General features: G+C 45.2%; 1 protein-coding gene across 1 annotated transcript; it reads left to right on the forward strand.

The window, feature by feature from the left end:
• The first annotated feature begins 3904 nt into the window (after window positions 1-3904).
• Window positions 3905-19368, forward strand: LOC148506374 (tapasin-like). The gene is made up of 5 exons (XM_088446874.1): window positions 3905-3989; window positions 12528-12857; window positions 14674-14973; window positions 16151-16258; window positions 19007-19368. The coding sequence occupies exons 1-5, from the start codon at window positions 3905-3907 to the stop codon at window positions 19366-19368; spliced, it is 1185 nt and encodes a 394-aa protein (XP_088303000.1).
• Window positions 19369-19633: the final 265 nt, after the last annotated feature.

Consider the following 19633-nt stretch of genomic DNA (forward strand, 5'->3'; position numbering starts at 1 on the left):
GTATGCATTAAATAATGTGCAAAGGATAGCTCTCTCTGTAATAGCGGTCCTTCGACCCAGAAGTCCCTCTGGCATCCTTCGGCACATGCTCAGATGGACGCAGGCGCCGGGGGGGGTTGGGGTGCTAGGAGAGATCTAATTGGATCCTTCTCACAACACTCTCCCGATAGAAGCGCATAGCCTTCCATAGGGTAACGCCAATCAGGAGATGGCGTTACCACCGCATCCAAGCCCCAGAGTACATCACATTCCGAGGCTTGGTGCATATGAGAAATGTGGTCAAACCTGCATTTTGGGGGTTTGACCGCATTTTTCCCTTTGCTGCCCCCAGCCCAGAGAAAGAGGTATCTTTCTCAGGGCGAACCTGCGAGAAAGTAATAAATGTTGGGATACATTGTCTCAACGCCAAATTAACTGTCTAAAGCTGGGTACACATTAAACGTTATGGGTACCCAGCGACGGGCAACGAATCCCCCACCCCACCCCTCCGCAGATGGGCTGACATATCGGGCGGCCGGTACACATTAGACGTTCCAGTGCCTGACTGACCTCTCGATATGTTGGCCCCAGCCGCATCCCGCTGCATGGGGTCATCAGCCGCAGCGCCAGGTTAAGCTGCGTGTAGGGCCAATATGACAATGTGGCTGACGGCACTGTGGGAGCGCGCAATGACTGACATAGTGGGTACACAGTAGGCGATTTTAGCAATATGTCGGACTGATCCATCGGATAGGGCCAAAAATCATCTACTGTGTGCTTAAGGTAAACCTAAGCAAATACTTCAGTTCATGGTGGTGGTGACAGTATCAGACAATGGGCTTTATAGGACAGAAAGACAGTCTAATGCTGGGTACACCCTTGAGAGCCCGGCAATCGCGCCAGGGACACCCTGGTCAATGATGATTGCTGGTACACATTACAGCGATGTAATGAAGGAAGGAACAATCACTCGTTCCGTCCTTCATTAATATGCACGGCGCGGCATGCGATATCTTCCGGTTGGCCGTGCACGGGTAACATCGCATGCAACCACGGGAGCACACAAACCGGGTATACACAGCTTAAAGGGGGCATCCATTTATGACCCAGGTCAATACATGTTATAGACTAATGCGCAGTACAGTATGGGCCATGTATCCAGTTAAAAACTTTTTGGATGAGATTGCAATACTGTACTTGTACTAAATATAGTTTTAAGAGTCTGGACTTATTAGGGTGAAATCCATAGGTGTAGGACTATTATTATAGAGACAGAGGGCCTGATTCAGAGGTGGAAGCAGTGTCGATATTTGCGCAGTTGAGCGATTATTTGCTATTGCACATGTGCAAAAAGCCCTGAAAACCCCTATAGCACGTGCGTACCACTGAGTGCACGCAGAGATCTCTGTTGTGTATGCGATCGCTCTTATTTGAGCTGGTGGCGGAACGGCATTGACTTTCCTGGGAGATGGCTTAAAGTGATCGCCAAAAAAATTCTGTCTCACGGCATGTGTCAGTGAACGTGGCTGCATTCCCATACGCAGATCCACCGCCACAGAGGCCACGTTTGGAGAAATTTCAGAAGGAGACACTGCACCAGCCATAGGGAGCCCTAAGCGTGGATGGTGATCACGTTGGTGCATCGATAGTGGAGTGTTTGAGTCCACCGGCGGATTTGCGCTGTCCATGGACATTGAAAGTGGTCATCTCAGGGCTTGCAATGCCCGTCACTCGCAAGTACTCTAGGGGAAGGCTGATACTAGGATTTACATATTATCGCAGCTGCAAATCTGAAAATGAATCGCAGTCGTGCAAGCATTAGCGTCCATCTTTGAATCAGGCACAGAGTTTTTAGAGGGTAGTATCATCAGGGTAAAGGTCCAAGACGTGACTTATTAAGTTCCTATCCTTAAAAATATAGACAAATAAAGTTTATATACAAATAAAAAATACATTTGTCAGTTGCTGAGTCTCCAGGGGTTTGGGGGATCCTTGCCTCTCTGTCACGGGGAAAAGGAAGAATCGTCATCAGAGTGAGACTTCTATACTACCATGGCCTCCAACTCATCCAGCTCTGAGTGGTCTATTCAGAACAAAATCAATTTAGTTTGTGGTGCCACAATAGGTTCAAAAGATCGGTCTCCTAACCGCTGTATAAATGCTCACTCACTGGTCTGCACAGGCGGCAGCAGACTTGGAGCATGTCAACACTGTCATAAAGTCTACATATTAATATACAGTATCGACACCTAACCCTAACATTTTTATAGTGGACATGTCATATCTAGACATTTCACAGGTGTCGATATGTTAAATGTTTGATATTTTACCCATGCTGACAACACAAAATTCAGCATTTAGGTGTTAACTATCTACTATCACTATCTACATAGTAAGTTTCGACATTCTGACTGAATACCATGTGAACACATTTCACTTAACTTTGACTACATGAGAGCAGTGGACAGAATCGCAGAGCCGTAAAATGCAATTGTAGAAGGAGGTGCTTGTCACCTCCTGCTGCATCTGCGATCCCAGCCGAGGTTGCAGCAGATGTTGGATGGCGCTTGCCAACTGAGTAAGCCTCAGCTTATGTAGGCTGGCCGGCACCAGCATGCGATGCAGATCCTGGCCTTGCCACTCCCAAAAAATGGGGGCGATACACGGCTGTTTTCGGGAACGCAGGCCGTCCCCACCCCCTCACTGCCCCATAAACACCTCCAGGCATACAGGGGCCTGCGTGCGATCATGCGGAATACATTCATGGGGAACGCAAAATGGGTCCTGCTCAGGTGCAGGTTTCCAATCATAGGGAATCTGCGATCGGCAGCATTCTCGTACTTGCATACAAAAAAAGCCCATGAAAGTGGATATATCTGGGGTATGTCGCTCCTTTATGATCGTGTACTGAGCCTGGCTTCTTAGTGCTGGTGCGTGCTGCAAGCTGTTCATGGAATGTCTCCATGTATGGACTGTGGAATCACGCGTACAGAATTTCCTAGCACAGACGTCAGATCCATACGATCAGTTCATTTCATACCCAAAATGTTGTTGGACCAGACAAATTATGATGGAAATTTGTGTTAGGGATACGGTTTGTTACTTACACACTGTTAACTTTGTGTTCCAACTTTAATTGTTTTGATATAACATGTTCTGAATAAGAAGCTGGAGCACATATAATAACTGAATAAGAACCTGGAGCACATATAATAACTGAATAAGAACCTGGAGCACATATAATAACTGAATAAGAACCTGGAGCACATATAATAACTGAATAAGAACCTGGAGCACATATAATAACTGAATAAGAAGCTGGAGCACATATAATAACTGAATAAGAACCTGGAGCACATATAATAACTGAATAAGAACCTGGAGCACATATAATAACTGAATAAGAACCTGGAGCACATATAATAACTGAATAAGAACCTGGAGCACATATAATAACTGAATAAGAACCTGGAGCACATATAATAACTGAATAAGAACCTGGAGCACATATAATAACTGAATAAGAACCTGGAGCACATATAATAACTGAATAAGAACCTGGAGCACATATAATAACTGAATAAGAAGCTGGAGCACATATAATAACTGAATAAGAACCTGGAGCACATATAATAACTGAATAAGAACCTGGAGCACATATGATAACTGAATAAGAATCATCAGATCCATAGAATGGTGGAGTAGCGTACCCCGAGGTTTAGTAAAAGTGAAAGTAACAGCTATTAATAACCAGCATGCATCTCAGGAGAATTCCCAGTTGTTAAGTGAGTTCAGCCTTCATGTCCTCTGCTGCTTGTTGCCGTTCTTTGTATAACTGTATTTTTACTCCCTTTTATGCTAAACTATAAAAGAAAAGTGCTGAGATTTGATCCGGGAGTCCTTGGGTTAAAAAGAAAAAGTTTGGATGAGGAATGAAAGGAATTTGGGACCAGCTGTCCAGGAAATGTTACATAAGGGACTTTTGTGTCTGTTTATCTTACATCAAACCGGTAAGTATTAGTTTAGTATATACTGTTTATATATTTGTTTTATCATGCAAAACTTTATATCGCAATCAAGAACAGAAAGTTGACAAACACTTTTATTGCACCACTTGTAATAACTTTTGTGCTTGAAGGGGATGAAAACGCTGCTGAAATCCCAATATTTATTGAGACCGATAGCAGTGTGTGTGTGGGAAGGGGGGAAGGGGGGTACATAAGGATTAGGCCTACGGATGTGAGGGTCTTAAGTCCTTAGAGACAGCTCATTTTAATAAAGCAGAATGCACTAATACAGGAAATACCAAATATCACTATAATAACAATCCCCACCCCTAACAATCCAAACACTGACCCCTGTCTTCCCTACTCACAACCCACATTGCAGCCAAGCCACACCCATTATTTTTATTTTTGTATTTTTGTATTTGGGGGAGTGGGATGTTTAGAGAGTGAGAACCCTGCAGTTACTTTTAAGGCACGATGTGCTGGCACCGATGCGACCGACAATCCGAGGGCCGACATATCGTGCGGTCCCTATACACAGGGTGATCCAGTGACCGACATGCCGCCTAGCACGGCATGGGATCATCAGTGGCTTCACCTGATCTGTTCTACATGCAGAAAGATCAGTTGAAGCGACAGACGACCCCACGGGATCACCCAATGCACGCTATCATGCATACACACTGAACGATGTTGCTGTTTTATCGTTCCAATGCATCGTATCGTGTGCCATATCGTTACATGTGTAGGGGCCTTTAGTCTGTGTTCTTGATGTAGATTTAAAAAATATAAATATGACCGAACCCACCCGATTTTTCACCTTTCCGATGGGATCTCGATCTCTGTCAGGCTTGGATCCCAAAACGTCTGCTTTAGATTGCACATGAAAGTCCCTCCCTCATGTTTGGGCGCCGTTTGACACAGGAGATCTGACGGAATGGGTGTGAAATCTTGTAAAAAAAAAAAAATTGTAAAGAAAAGTGTTTACTTAGCAGCAGCACAGACCACTCATTATTGGAGATGTAAGCTAACCATCGGATTCGCATACATCTCGGAAACAGGCCCTCAGGGAACATTGGGGGTCATTCAGACCCACTCGCGAGCGGCAGTACGCTCTCAAGTGGGTCGATGTTCCCCACTGCGCATGTGCACGACGGAGGGAGCTCCGTCGTGCGCATGCGCGAGACCCGGCGAGCGACGGGCTTTCCATCGCTCGAGGTCTCGCACCAAAGGGGGCGTGCTGTCGATGATGATTGACAGCACACCCCCTTTGGTGGGCGTGCTGGGGGCGTGCCTGCCAGACGGAGTCGTTCCCATGGGAACGCCTACCGTCTGAAGCCGGCCCCACTGACATCACTAGTGATGTCAGTGGGAGTGATTTTGGCTCAGATAGAGCCAAAATCACTCCTGGGCTTGCGGCAGGGAAACCCGACCGCAGGGTTTCCCTCGCAAGTCCGATGGTTGCGATGGTCAAGACCATCGCGACCATCTTTTTGCACGCTCGTATATGCTGTGGGTGGTGACCCACAGCTATACGAGCGTCCAGGAGGACGCTCCATTTTAATGGAGGAGGGCCCTGATTCAGAGCGAGCGCTCTGGTCAGAGCGTCCGGCTCTGAATCAGGGCCCTTGTGTTCAAGTTAGGGGTGAGCGGGTTCGGATTTCTGAAATCCGAACCCCCCCGAGCCCCCCCGATCCGAGTCCGATCCGAATCAGGCTCGACTTTTCCCGCCTGACTCGGATCTGAAATCGAGGCAAAACGTCATCATCCCGCCTTCCGAGTCTCGCGGGTTTTGGATCCTATATAAGGTACCCACGTCGGCGCCATTTTCTCACTCGGCTGTGGACAGTGAAGAGGGAGGGTGGGAGTTAGGGCTGTGTAGTGTAGTGTAGTGTAGTGCTGCTGTTGTCCACTACTTCAAAGTCCATAGGGGCTGGCTGTGTTGTGCTGTGCTGCTGTTGTTAATAGGGGCTGTGTCCACTACTTCAAAGTCCATAGGGGCTGGCTGGACTGTGTTGTGCAGTCAGTTCTCCATAGGGGCTGTGTCCACTCCAAAGTCCTGTGCAGTGTCCCAGTCCTAAAGAGGTGCTGTAGTGTTGTCCAGGGGGTGCTCTGTCCATCAGGGGTGCTCCCCCCAAGTGCTAAAAAAATAATATATTTTCTGTGTTTGTGAATTGTGTGCGCAGTAGCCGCACGTGCATCAACAAAGTAGTGCCAAGCGTGCGCCTGTGTCATAAGTAAAGGGCCGGCTGGCTTGACCGTTAAAGGGTGCTGTAACCCCCGAAAGTACACTCCAGTCCAAACCAAAAAAAAATTATTTTCTGTGTTTGTGAATTGTGTGCGCAGTAGCCGCACGTGCATCAACAAAGTAGTGCCAAGCGTGCGCCTGTGTCATAAGTAAAGGGCCGGCTGGCTTGACCGTTAAGGGTGCTGTAACCCCCGAAAGTACACTCCAGTCCAAACCAAAAAAAAAATTATTTTCTGTGTTTGTGAATTGTGTGCGCAGTAGCCGCACGTGCATCAACAAAGTAGTGCCAAGCGTGCGCCTGTGTCATAAGTAAAGGGCCGGCTGGCTTGACCGTTAAGGGTGCTGTAACCCCCGAAAGTACACTCCAGTCCAAACCAAAAAAAAAATTATTTTCTGTGTTTGTGAATTGTGTGCGCAGTAGCCGCACGTGCATCAACAAAGTAGTGCCAAGCATGCGCCTGTGTCATAAGTAAAGGGCCGGCTGGCTTGACCGTTAAGGGTGCTGTAACCCCCAAAGTACACTCCAGTCCAAACCAAAAAAAAAATTATTTTCTGTGTTTGTGAATTGTGTGTGCAGTAGCCGCACGTGCATCAACAAAGTAGTGCCAAGCGTGCGCCTGTGTCATAAGTAAAGGGCCAGCTGGCTTGACCGTTAAAGGGTGCTGTAACCCCCAAAGTACACTCCAGTCCAAACCAAAAAAAAATGTATTTTCTGTGTTTGTGAATTGTGTGCGCAGTAGCCGCACGTGCATCAACAAAGTAGTGCCAAGCGTGCGCCTGTGTCATAAGTAAAGGGCCGGCTGGCTTGACCGTTAAAGGGTGCTGTAACCCCCGAAAGTACACTCCAGTCCAAACCAAAAAAAAAATTATTTTCTGTGTTTGTGAATTGTGTGCGCAGTAGCCGCACGTGCATCAACAAAGTAGTGCCAAGCGTGCGCCTGTGTCATAAGTAAAGGGCCGGCTGGCTTGACCGTTAAAGGGTGCTGTAACCCCCAAAGTACACTCCAGTCCAAACCAAAAAAAAAATTATTTTCTGTGTTTGTGAATTGTGTGCGCAGTAGCCGCATGTGCATCAACAAAGTAGTGCCAAGCGTGCGCCTGTGTCATAAGTAAAGGGCCAGCTGGCTTGACCGTTAAAGGGTGCTGTAACCCCCAAAGTACACTCCAGTCCAAACCAAAAAAAAATGTATTTTCTGTGTTTGTGAATTGTGTGCGCAGTAGCTGCACGTGCATCAACAAAGTAGTGCCAAGCGTGCGCCTGTGTCATAAGTAAAGGGCCGGCTGGCTTGACCGTTAAAGGGTGCTGTAACCCCCGAAAGTACACTCCAGTCCAAACCAAAAAAAAAATTATTTTCTGTGTTTGTGAATTGTGTGCGCAGTAGCCGCACGTGCATCAACAAAGTAGTGCCAAGCGTGCGCCTGTGTCATAAGTAAAGGGCCGGCTGGCTTGACCGTTAAAGGGTGCTGTAACCCCCAAAGTACACTCCAGTCCAAACCGAAAAAAAATTATTTTCTGTGTTTGTGAATTGTGTGCGCAGTAGCCGCACGTGCATCAACAAAGTAGTGCCAAGTGTGCGCCTGTGTCATAAGTAAAGGGCCGGCTGGCTTGACCGTTAAAGGGTGCTGTAACCCCCGAAAGTACACTCCAGTCCAAACCTAAAAAAAAAATTATTTTCTGTGTTTGTGAATTGTGTGCGCAGTAGCCGCATGTGCATCAACAAAGTAGTGCCAAGCGTGCGCCTGTGTCATAAGTAAAGGGCCGGCTGGCTTGACCGTTAAAGGGTTCTGTAACCCCCAAATTACACTCCAAACCAAAAAAATATATATTTTCTGTGTTTGTGACTTGTGTGCACTGTGGCTGCACGTGCATCAACAAAGGAGCAGCGCCAAGCGTGCGCCTGTGTCCCATAAGTAAAGAGCCGGCTGGCTCATTTCTTAAAGGGTGGTGTAACCCACAAAGTGCACTACTCTCCAGCAAAAATAAAAAAATATTTTCTGTGTTTGTGTGCGCTTTAGCCGCACGTATATATATCAATATAACATAAATGGAGGACCAAACTTTCTCTGATAAAAATAAAATAGGGAAAGATCAAGAACCACTTCCTACTAGTGCTGTTGCTGCTGCTGGGAGTTGTTCATCATCCCAGAGAGGAAGTAGGAACATCACTACTTTTACTAAACAATTGACCCTCCAACAGTCCCTAGCGATGAGGATGAAGTACGACAGCAGTCATCCTGAAGCAAAACGTATAACTGAGGCCTTGACTGCTATGTTGGTGTTAGACGTGCGTCCGGTATCCGACATTAGTGCAGTGGGATTTAGACAATTGATGGAGGTAGTGTGTCCTCGGTTCCAAATCCCGTCTAGATTCCACCTGCATCCTCAAAGCAGCAGCGACAAGCGTGCGTCTGTCTGTTAAAGGGTGGTGACACCCTCAAAGTGTTCTACACAAACAATTAAAATATTGTTCTTTTTTTTCGGTCTTTGTGAAATGTGTGGGCTGTAGCCGCACCTGCATCCTTAAAGCAGCAGCGACAAGCGTGCGTCTGTCTGTTAAAGGGTGGTGTAACTCTCAAAGTGCTCCAAAAAATAAAAAACTATTTTTTTTATGTGTTTGTGACTTGTGTGCGATGTAGCCGCACTTGCATCCTCAAAGCAGCAGCGACAAGCGTGCGTCTGTCTGTTAAAGGGTGGTGACACCCTCAAAGTGTGCTACACAAACAATAAAAATATTCTTCTTTTTTCTGTCTTTGTGCATTGTGTGGGCTGTAGCCGCACCTGCATCCTTAAAGCAGCAGCGACAAGCGTGCGTCTGTCTGTTAAAGGGTGGTGACACCCTCAAAGTGTGCTACACAAACAATTAAAATATTGTTCTTTTTTTTTCTGTCTTTGTGAAATGTGTGGGCTGTAGCCGCACCTGCATCCTTAAAGCAGCAGCGACAAGCGTGCGTCTGTCTGTTAAAGGGTGGTGACACCCTCAAAGTGTGCTACACAAAGAATAAAAATATTCTTCTTCTTTTTTCTGTCTTTGTGAATTGTGTGGGCTGTAGCCGCACTTGCATCCTCAAAGCAGCAGCGACAAGCGTGCGTCTGTCTGTTAGAGGGTGGTGTAACCCTCAAAGTGTGCTCCACAAACAATAAAAATATTCTTTTTTTTTTTCTGTCTTTGTGAATTGTGTGGGCTGTAGCCGCACTTGAATCCTCAAAGCAGCAGCGACAAGCGTGCGTCTGTCTGTTAAAGGATTACATCGGTGACAGCATCCAAGTAGGCATGTCAGACAGTCCGTACCTGTACTGGCAGGAAAAAGAAGCAATTTGGAGGTCCCTGTACAAACTGGCTCTATTTTACCTGAGTTGCCCCCCCTCCAGTGTGTACTCCGAAAGAGTGTTTAGTGCAGCCGGGAACCTTGTTAGCGAAAGGCGTAGGAGGTTGCTTCCACAAAATGTGGAGAAGATGATGTTCATAAAATGAATGATCAACTCTTCCAGGGAGACCAGCCTCCAGAACGTACAGAGGGACCTGTGGTTCCAGCAGGGACGAATTAATACTCTGTGAGGATGAGGATGTACATAACACTGAAGAGGGTGAGGAATCTGTGGATGAGGAGGATGAGGACGACTTCTTGCCTCCGTAGAGCCAGTTTGTGCAGGGACAGATTAATTGCCAGCTTGTTTTGTGGGGGCCCAAACGAACCAATCATTTCAGCCACAGTTGTGTGGCAGACCCTGGCGCTGAAATGATTGGTTTGTTAAAGTGTGCATGTCCTGTTTATACAACATAAGGGTGGGTGGGAGGGCCCAAGGACAATTCCATCTTGCACCTCTTTTTTTTCTTTGCATTATGTACAGTTTGGGGCCTAGTTTTTCAATGCCATCCTGTCTGCCACTGCAGTTTCACGCCTAGATGGGTCACGTGTTTGTGCCGCCCACTCGTGTCGCTTAGCATAGTCATCCAGCTACCTCGGTGCAACCTTTTGGACATAAAAACACTATTGTGAGGTGTGAGGTATTCAGAATAGACTGGAAATGAGTGGAAATTAAGGTTATTGAGGTTAATAATAGCATAGGAGCAGAAAAACCTACAAATTCTGTAATTTTAGCTGTTTTTATGCTTTTTTTCAAAAAAATACAGATCCAAAACACAAAACCCAGAACCCAAAACACGGAAGGGTGGTTTTGGCAAAACCAATCCAGATCCAAAACACGAAGAAAGATCCAGATCCAAAACCAAAACACAAAACACGAAAAGTGGCCGGTGCACACCCCTAGTTCAAGTCAGGGGTATTGTGTGTAATTAAAGAAAAAAACATTAGCATGTGTCTTCTTTTTAAAGGGGCACAGTGTGTTTCATTACAGAAGCCCTTTAGGAGCAGTGCATTGTGTGATCTTGTGGTCATAAGAAAAAAACAAACTTTTTTTTATTTTGTAAAACTTGTGTGTGTCCAGGCAGGCCAAGCAGTGGTACTGTAATAAACAAAAATGCTTAGTAGGTGCCGTGCCACAGCATTAATATCAGCGTTGTGAGTCGCAGAAGCAGCAACCAAGTACTAGTGCTGCACCTGTTGCCAGTCAAGATGATACTCGTCCTTCAACATCTACTAAATGCAGTGCTCAAGGGCATAGAGGGGCACCTGAAATAAAAACAATATTCACAATGTTAAAGAAAAAAAATATCACCTCTAATAATAAAGGGAGGAAAATTTACTGCCAAAAACAAAAAAATTGCCTAAATGCCATACACCATACGCAGTGTCATGGAAAGCCTCAGGTCTTGTCCTTTATTTGCGAGTGGTGGTTCTAGAACTGCTGACAGTCAGACATTTTTTCTGTAACCTTACATGATGATGCAACACCTTTTCACTCAGAGGTGTCTCATGTATGCAAAACAGTGCAGAAAAAAACACTAATGCTAAAGAACAAACTGTGCGTTCAGAAGATGAGAGTCTGAGGGTGTCCACGAGTGTGTCTGATGTTTTTGATACCCTACTTGCAGAGAAGCATCCTTCCACCATTTCTGCACCCTCTGCAAATGTATAATAGAAAATTGAGGATGCTACTGTGCAAGTGCAACAGGATGAAGGGTACTATATGATGCTAAAAAGGATGTTGATGATGAGGATGTTGTTTGTGTAAGTCAGCCACCCGTGGCAGCAGTTCTTGCTCATGATAAAAAGAGAGTCATTGTCATGCCTGGGCATAACACCAGAAACTCCACCTCTTGGTTGTGGAATTATTTTTACCCAAATTCTGGCAACATTTGTGAAGAAAATCTGTACCATCTGTGAGGCCAAAGTTAGTAGAGGAACCATCTAGGGACCACATTCCTGTTATGTAATTTGCAGTGAGTTCATGCAACTAATTTAACAAAATTATTATAATCTGTAAAATAATAACGAACAGTCCAGTAACAGCTTCCAGCAATTTGAACAAGTGCATGCAATCTACACCACCAACACCCTTATCATCAACCTCCTCAATGATTGGAGGTAGCCATTTAATTTAATAAATTGTTTTGTTTTGGCACAAACAAACCAAGGACAGGCGCAAAGACAACACTTTTCTTTTCATAATGAGCTGTATTTTTAGGGGCATTGGGGATGGTCATTTTTGCATAGACAAACATTTTGATTGGTTATTCCTCTAATACATTACTACACATTTTAAAAATAAAATTATAATAATACAATGTTAATAGCCAAGGATTCCCAACAAGAGTTAGAGAATAAAAAATATAAGGAGGCTGAACTAATAGCCATACTACTGCCCCCTCCTCCCTCATACATTTTGTTTGTCAATCAAACAATTAAATTAACTAACTAATCAATCCTTAATTCCTTTACCTGACTTCCACTACATACATACTCCTTCTCCATTCTCCTGTACTGGCCTTATCTATTTCTTGATTAATGAAAACATTCTTGGTTTCTATTTGGTCATATAGTTTCATCCTGTCAGCCATTGCTGTGTGGCAATGTTTCTTTTAAACTATAGTATTTTAAACTATATACATATACTCTGTAGGCATCATTTAAAATATGGGTTCAATGTATATTTAATATGCTATATTTTCCCAATTGCATGCCTACACCCGCCAACATTTCCAGGACAAAATAGATTATGTCCCTGTCTGCCAAATACATACCACAATCCAACCAAAACTCAGGAAATTTAGGTAAGACAACTTTCGATCACTAGACTGTCCCAATAAAATAGGGATTTCTGGTAATACCTGCTCTCCTCTAGCTTTTTATTTAACCTGTATTGAAGTGACTTTTGTGTACATGTTCGGCAGGTAAAGCTCTTGGGCAGATGACCTTCTCCACACATGCAGCAAGAATTGGGTCAGATGTGCTGATCCCCTGCAAGTTTGATGTAGAATCTGTGTCCCCAGCTAACAGAACTTTCCCAATACTTTGGTACTTTCAAGGAAAGGAAATTTTACAGTATCGCGGAACGCTGCGAACATCTCATCCCAGGGTATCATTAGACACAGACAGAATAAGAGATGGATTCGCTGACCTGTCGTTATCTCAGGTGTCTATACCTGATGGAGGAATCTATAAGTGCTCAGTGATCTACACCTCAGCGAGAAGAGAGCAAGAAATCAGACTGGATATTCAAGGTATGAGCCAGCTCTAGTACTGACACGTTATACAGAAAAGTGTTTCTTCTTCTTCAATAAAACACATAGTTACTGCTTTGTACAGTACATCACATATTTACTGTTATGTACAGTACAACACATAGAATTATTGGACCTCATGCAGAGCCGCTCGCTGCTGGCATGCGCTCGCTCTAAATGTGGGCTGTTTTATTTACTTTTATTTTTTTCTCCTGCCGCTCGCTAAGCTGTGGGAGAGCACCCACAGCTTGTGTGAGCGGCCAAGAGACCATCGTGATAATCGCGACCATCGGGCTTGCGACGAGACCCTGGGGTAGGGTCTAGCTGCCGCAAGCCCAAGTGGACTCCCTGCTCTAATAGAGCAGGAAGTCAACTAGTGATGTCAGTAACCCCTCCCAACAAACGCCAGGCGTTACTAAGGGAACGCCTGCGTTTGTCCGGCCACCCCCCCACCTGCCCACAAAACGGGGCGAGCTGTCAATCAACATCGACAGCTGCCCCGTCTTGTAGTGAGCCCCGTAGCGACTGAACTTCAGTTGCTCAGCGGGGCTCGCGCATGCGCGCGCTGTACGCAGCGCACAAGCCGCTTGCGAGAGCTGTACGCTCGTGAGCTGCTCTGAATCAGGCCTATAGTTACTGCTATGTACATCATATAGTACATTACATAGTTACAGTTTTGCACACTATATCACATAGTTACTGCTTTGTACATCACATACAGTAGTTACTTCTTTATACATCACATAGTTACTGTTTTGTACAGTATATCACATGGTTATTGCTTTGTACAGTATATCACATAGTTACTGCTTTGTACATCACATACAGTAGTTACTTCTTTATACATCACATAGTTACTGTTTTGTACAGTACATCACATAGTTACTGCTTTGTACAGTATATCACATAGTTACTGCTTTGTACATCACATACAGTAGTTACTTCTTTATACATCACATAGTTATTGCTTTGTACAGTATATCACATGGTTATTGCTTTGTATATCACACAGTTACTGCTATGTACATCACATACAGTATTTACTTCTTTATACATCACATAGTTAGTGCTTTGTACATTAAATAGTTACTGCTTTGTACAGTACATCACATAGTTACTGCTTTGTACAGTATATCACATGGTTATTGCTTTGTACATCACACAGTTACTGCTATGTACATCACATACAGTATTTACTTCTTTATACATCACATAGTTAGTGCTTTGTACATTAAATAGTTACTGTTTTGTACAGTACATCACATAGTTACAGCTTTGTACAGTATATCACACAGTTACTACTGTGTACATCACATTTACTGTTTTGTAGATCAGTTACTTATTTGTGCATCACATACTGTAGTTACTGCTTTGTACAAAATACAGTATCACATATTTACTTATCACATGGTTACTACTTCGTACAATACATAGTTACCTCTTTGTGCATCACATAGTAAGTGCTTTGTACAGTACATCACATACTGTAGTTACTGCTTTGTACAATATATCACATAGTTACTTAGTTACATTCATGAGCCAATACAGGGTAGGATTTTTCTTTTAGAATATTTCCATCCCAACTCCAAGCATCGTCATTTATTTTGTACTTAAGCAGTTTTTGATCCAATTGAGTGATGCACAGAAACAAACAAACAAAAAACGTAAAGGGGTATATATATATCTCTTTGTGTTTATCCCAAATCAGCATTGCATTGTCACATCATGGAACGTGAATTTGTGTCTCACACTTGTGCATCTCAACTAGTCTTCAAGCCGCCGATCATCAGATAACATGTCCTGTGTTCTGTTACAGCTCCTCCACAGATCCTGATCACTAATAATGTTGTTGTTATAAACAACGAGAGTGTCCTGCGCAGCTCCATTACTGGGTTCTACCCGGTGGACATTGAAGTTAAATGGTTCAGGGATGGAGAGACACTCAGTGGGGTCACAGTGGACAAACCTCAGAGTAACCTGGATGGGACATTCATTGTGCACAGCTCAGTAACGATAACACCCACTGAGGAGGACAGAGAGAGGATCTTCTCATGTAGAGTCCAACATCAGTCTCTGCGGGAACCTCACCACAAGAAGTTCCGTCTGGTGTATGGAGGTACTAGCACTATAGTAATAATGTCCCTCTACACATGGAAATATTTTTGTATATTTGTCTACTAGAGATGAGCAGTTTGTTTTTTTCTGAAAACAGAACACACCCGAACTTTGGGGTTCTGAGTCGAACCGTGTCCCGGAATCCTTATTTATCTGAATGTACGAGGGTAAATAAGGTAACAAGGTCTCTCATTGAGTAAATTTATTCAACTCGTAAATATATCTATGATCAATAGTCTTGGTATAGGAGAGATCAGTGTCAGGCGCCTGAAGCCAGGACCTGACGGCTTGCTGAGCTTCATCACCGGTTGTGAATCGCTTTTCACCCTGGTGCTTCTTCAATGGTCTAAAGAGATGGAAATCACTTAGAGCCGGGTCAGGACTGAAGGGAGGATGGTCCAGTACCTCCCAATGGTAGCGCCGTAACAACTTATATGTGCGGTTTGCTGTGCACCTAAACCAAACCTGTTTCCATGACATGACGTTACCACCATACACCTGGACAAGTTGGTGATGAATTTCAGCTGTTGATGTGCCCTCTAGACGCAGAAATCAGATCATACTACGCACCTAAGTGTTTGACCACATTTCCACCAGCCCGGCCATCTTACTGCTGATATTGGGATAGTATGACTGATATGGGGCGCAGGCTAATGAGGGGAAACAGTGGTCCACCTGCTCTGGTGGGAACATTACACACATGAGAGGTCTTGTTACCTAACTTATTGAACCACCCTCGTATTATTACTGAGTTGTCAGGACAGGGACTCGGGTAGGAGCCGTCCTGATGATCAATAGAAGTAAAATGATCACATACAGTACGCCATCACTTTACTTCCTGCATCAGCCAGCTGCCGCGCTACTGCACCAACGTCAGTCAGCGCATCTTCCAAATCCCGGGACAGACGCGGGATTTTGGTGGAAAAGGGGTTTAAGTAAATAAACACCAGGGACTCTATTCACGAGGTTCTATGTGGAGAGAAAATGCACATACATCATATACTGTACTGTAAGTACAACACATGTTATAGTGGTGAATTGCAGCATTGGTCTCACTACAGCTGTATAGCTCTTACATGTATATAGTATACAGTATGAATAGCTCTTACATGTATATAGTATACAGTATGACGTACATATGCTATTTATATTGGCAGATGTAACGGATCCGTCTACAGACTCTACACTAACAACTATTGTGGTTGCTGTATGTGCGATTGTGGCCATTGGATTGGGAATTGCTGTAATTGCTATTATAATGTGCTACAGAATGGGCAAGAGACGCAGTAAGTACCTTTTATGCTGCCATAATGTCTTTCACATTGTCCATATTTTTATTTAAATTCTCGCTAATAACAGTAATAAGAATAATATATTATAATAACCATCTACATTAAATTACAGAGATCTTAAAAGCAAGGCCGTAACTAGGGGTATACGAGCAGTGCCATCGCTCCGGGGACGGCACCATTGCTTCCCCCATGGCAGCTGCATGTGGCTTGCAGGTTGCCTAGAATGGGCACCCTGCAGCCAGTAGAGCTAATGCAGAACCATCCGGAGAGCAGTGGTTTGTGCTCTCCCCAACTCCTCCACCACCGCGGGACACTATGGCCTGCGGGTGGGACAGCGGGACAGTCCCAGAAAAATGTGACTGTCCCGCTGTATGCGGGACAGTTGGGAGGTATGGTAATGCCCCTTATACAATGCCCACAGTAGCAGTGCCCCTTATACAATGCCAACAGCAATAGTGTCCCTTACACAATGCCCCCAGCAGTGGTGTCCCTTACACAATGCCCTCAGTAGTAGTGCCCCAGTAGTATGCCCCCAGTAGTTGTGTCCCTAGTAGTATGCACCCATTAGTAGTGCCCCCAGCAGTATGCCCCTATTGGTAGTGCCCCCAGTAGTATGCCCCTATTAGTAGTCATGACGTGTCTCCCATCACCCGCAGCGGGGGAGAGCCGGAAGGTGGAGCTCATGAGTGAGCTCCAGCTGGCTCCCTCCATGGACGCAGAAGCCAATGAGAGTATGGCGGCTGTGTGTTTGTTTCTGTGGAGGTTGGGCCCTGACGTCGGATTCTCTTGCGAGGATCCGATGTCAGGAGGCTGCCGTTCGGCCTCGAAGTGGGATCCGAGTCAGGCGGGGAACACCCGAACAGCGTTCGGGTGGACTCGGATCCCTGATGTTCGGAGCGGTTCGGATTCCACAGAATCTGAACCGCTCATCTCTATTAGAAACATACACACCTCCGCCGCCACCACTGCCACTGCCAGCACGACCACTGCTACCTTCCACCTCAGGAAAACTTTGTTACTCTTGTCACAGCCGCTACTGAAAAATTTGCGAACGCTGCAGTTAATGTCTATTGAGCCACCCACCTGCTCTAATCCACCGTGGGGCACACCACCTAGTGGACATCAGCTGCATCATTGGAATTCTGAGCAAACCTATGGTAGTAGCCCCTTGGTGGTCCACCACTGCTCATGCCTCCTTCCTCAGTGACCCCCTGACAGATGGCAACTGGATGCCAATGCTTCCATTGCCTCCAGGAGTTATGCCACTGCACATGCCACTTACTCCAGTACTCACAACAGTGCCTGCTTCCCTGAAGCTGTGGAGGGCCCTGGTTTCCTGAAGTCCATCCCAGAGCAGAAAGAGCTATCTCCTCTTTGCCGGAGGTAACTCTCTCCCCATTATAGATAGTTGCATTGATTACGCACAAGTTGAGAAGAAGAATTAGGAGGAGTATTATGGAGAAGGAAGGAGCATGACGGGAGACAGGAGAATAGACACAGGCCGCCAGCAAAGGAATCAGCTGTTTGGTGGCTGGTCCCAGGGGAGGGGCCAGCCACAGAGATCACAGTATTTGCCGGGCTGACCACTTTAAGTCACAGCGCTCTCCGATAATTCCGGCAGACTCAACCCACATATACAATTCTAAATCTGGGGCCCATTTTTTCAAAGACAAGACTACACTTTCTCAAACAAGGGTTCTCTTTAGTGTACAGGTGCATGTATGCTGGAGACAGGACACTTTAAGTGTCCTCCTCATCTCTGAAAAATGTGATGTTTTCTGTAGTGCTGGATAATATTGTCTGGTAATCACAGGTGACCACCAGTCAATAAATACAAAGAACGCAGATCATTTCAAAGATGGAACACCCCTTCCTAAACTAAGTGTCCCTGTATTAATGAAAGCCAGAATCTGAGATATCTTCCCTATATTTTTCTTCAGTGTGGCAGTTCTTGTTTTCGGATCACACTGACTGCCAAAAAATAACTTGCAGGGGCACATAGTTGAAATGAGGAAACTCCCCCCCCCCAAGTCATACTTACCTACTTTTTCATGCAATTCATCACATAATCCCTGCAAACATACTTGCCAAAAGTTCCTCTGGGAACGGTGTCGGGTGAACGACACTGGTCACGCTAGAAGCCACTGATTGGGGCTAGTAGGGGCGCTCAGAGATGATGTCATCTCCATGCTCCCCTCAGAGCTCACATCATGGTTACATAGATGGATGCAGAGGTGAAAGATAAATATTGGTGTCAAGTATTAGCCCTCTCAGCCTAAAATTGCATCCTCCTCCTCCTGCAATAACTCTGTGCTAGGTAGCAGAGTGTCACAAGCTGCATCATGCTATCACTTCCTGTGTCAAACAGCATTAATCTTCAAACACTCAGGAACTCTAGTGTGAACGGGGTCCACCCAGGAATAACCTGGGTCCAAGTGCAGTGTGAAAGGATTCTGACCCGGCTGTGACATGGGTTGGAAATGTGTTCGAGATCCCAAGTCGGACCCGGCATTTTCATGGAAAAGGGGCATAAATGAGGCTCTTAATGGATGGCTACATAAAAAAAATCTTATTAATTTTTAATTTGACATTCAATGTAACTCTTTTAAAGGTTTTCATTTTTGTGTTAAAAAACTAACTGTTGCTTTTCTGCATTCGGTATATGGCAGAAACTTTGAAGGTCATATTTTCTCTATTGATGGTAATATTTTTTATCCTGTCTTCATTATTATTGTGTTACAGATTCTTTCTGTTCCCCGGAGATGGATGATATCATAAAGCCGCGATTAGTACATAGCACAGAGGCCAAACTGCAGTGCAGAATCCGGGGGTATTACCCGGGTGAGCTGGGAGTGAAGTGGATGAGGAGAGAAGCTGGGAAGCAGGAACTGTACGAGGTGTCTCCCAGTTACAGATATAAGATTCCTGTAATGGAGACCACACAGGAGCCGGATAAGACTTACACCTGCACAGCCAGTCTCATTGTATCTGTGTCAGCGCTAACAGAAGAGGGGTCAGAGTTCATCTGCCGGGTGACGCACCCCACTCTGGTGACCCCACTGGAGAAGAGGACGGGAGAGCTCAGTGTATCGGGTGAGGTTTAAGGTGCTATTCTTAGTTATGTTGCTATGTACTGTACATTTAGGAACTCAAACTGAGGTGGATGTATATGCATTTTTAAGAAAAGCACTCAATTGCACTGTATGCTGACTCTGAGACATCTCCATGCAGCTCTGGGCCTGATTCAGAGGCGGACGCTCTGACCAGAGCGCTCGCTCTGAATCAGGGCCCTCCTACCTAACATTGGAGCGGCCTCATGGACGCTCGTATAGCTGTGGGTTACCACCCACAGCTATAGCGAGCGTACAT

This window comes from Taudactylus pleione, unplaced genomic scaffold (assembly GCF_031769625.1).
Source record: "Taudactylus pleione unplaced genomic scaffold, aTauple2 ptg000407l, whole genome shotgun sequence".
In the NCBI taxonomy this organism is placed as follows: domain Eukaryota; kingdom Metazoa; phylum Chordata; class Amphibia; order Anura; family Myobatrachidae; genus Taudactylus; species Taudactylus pleione.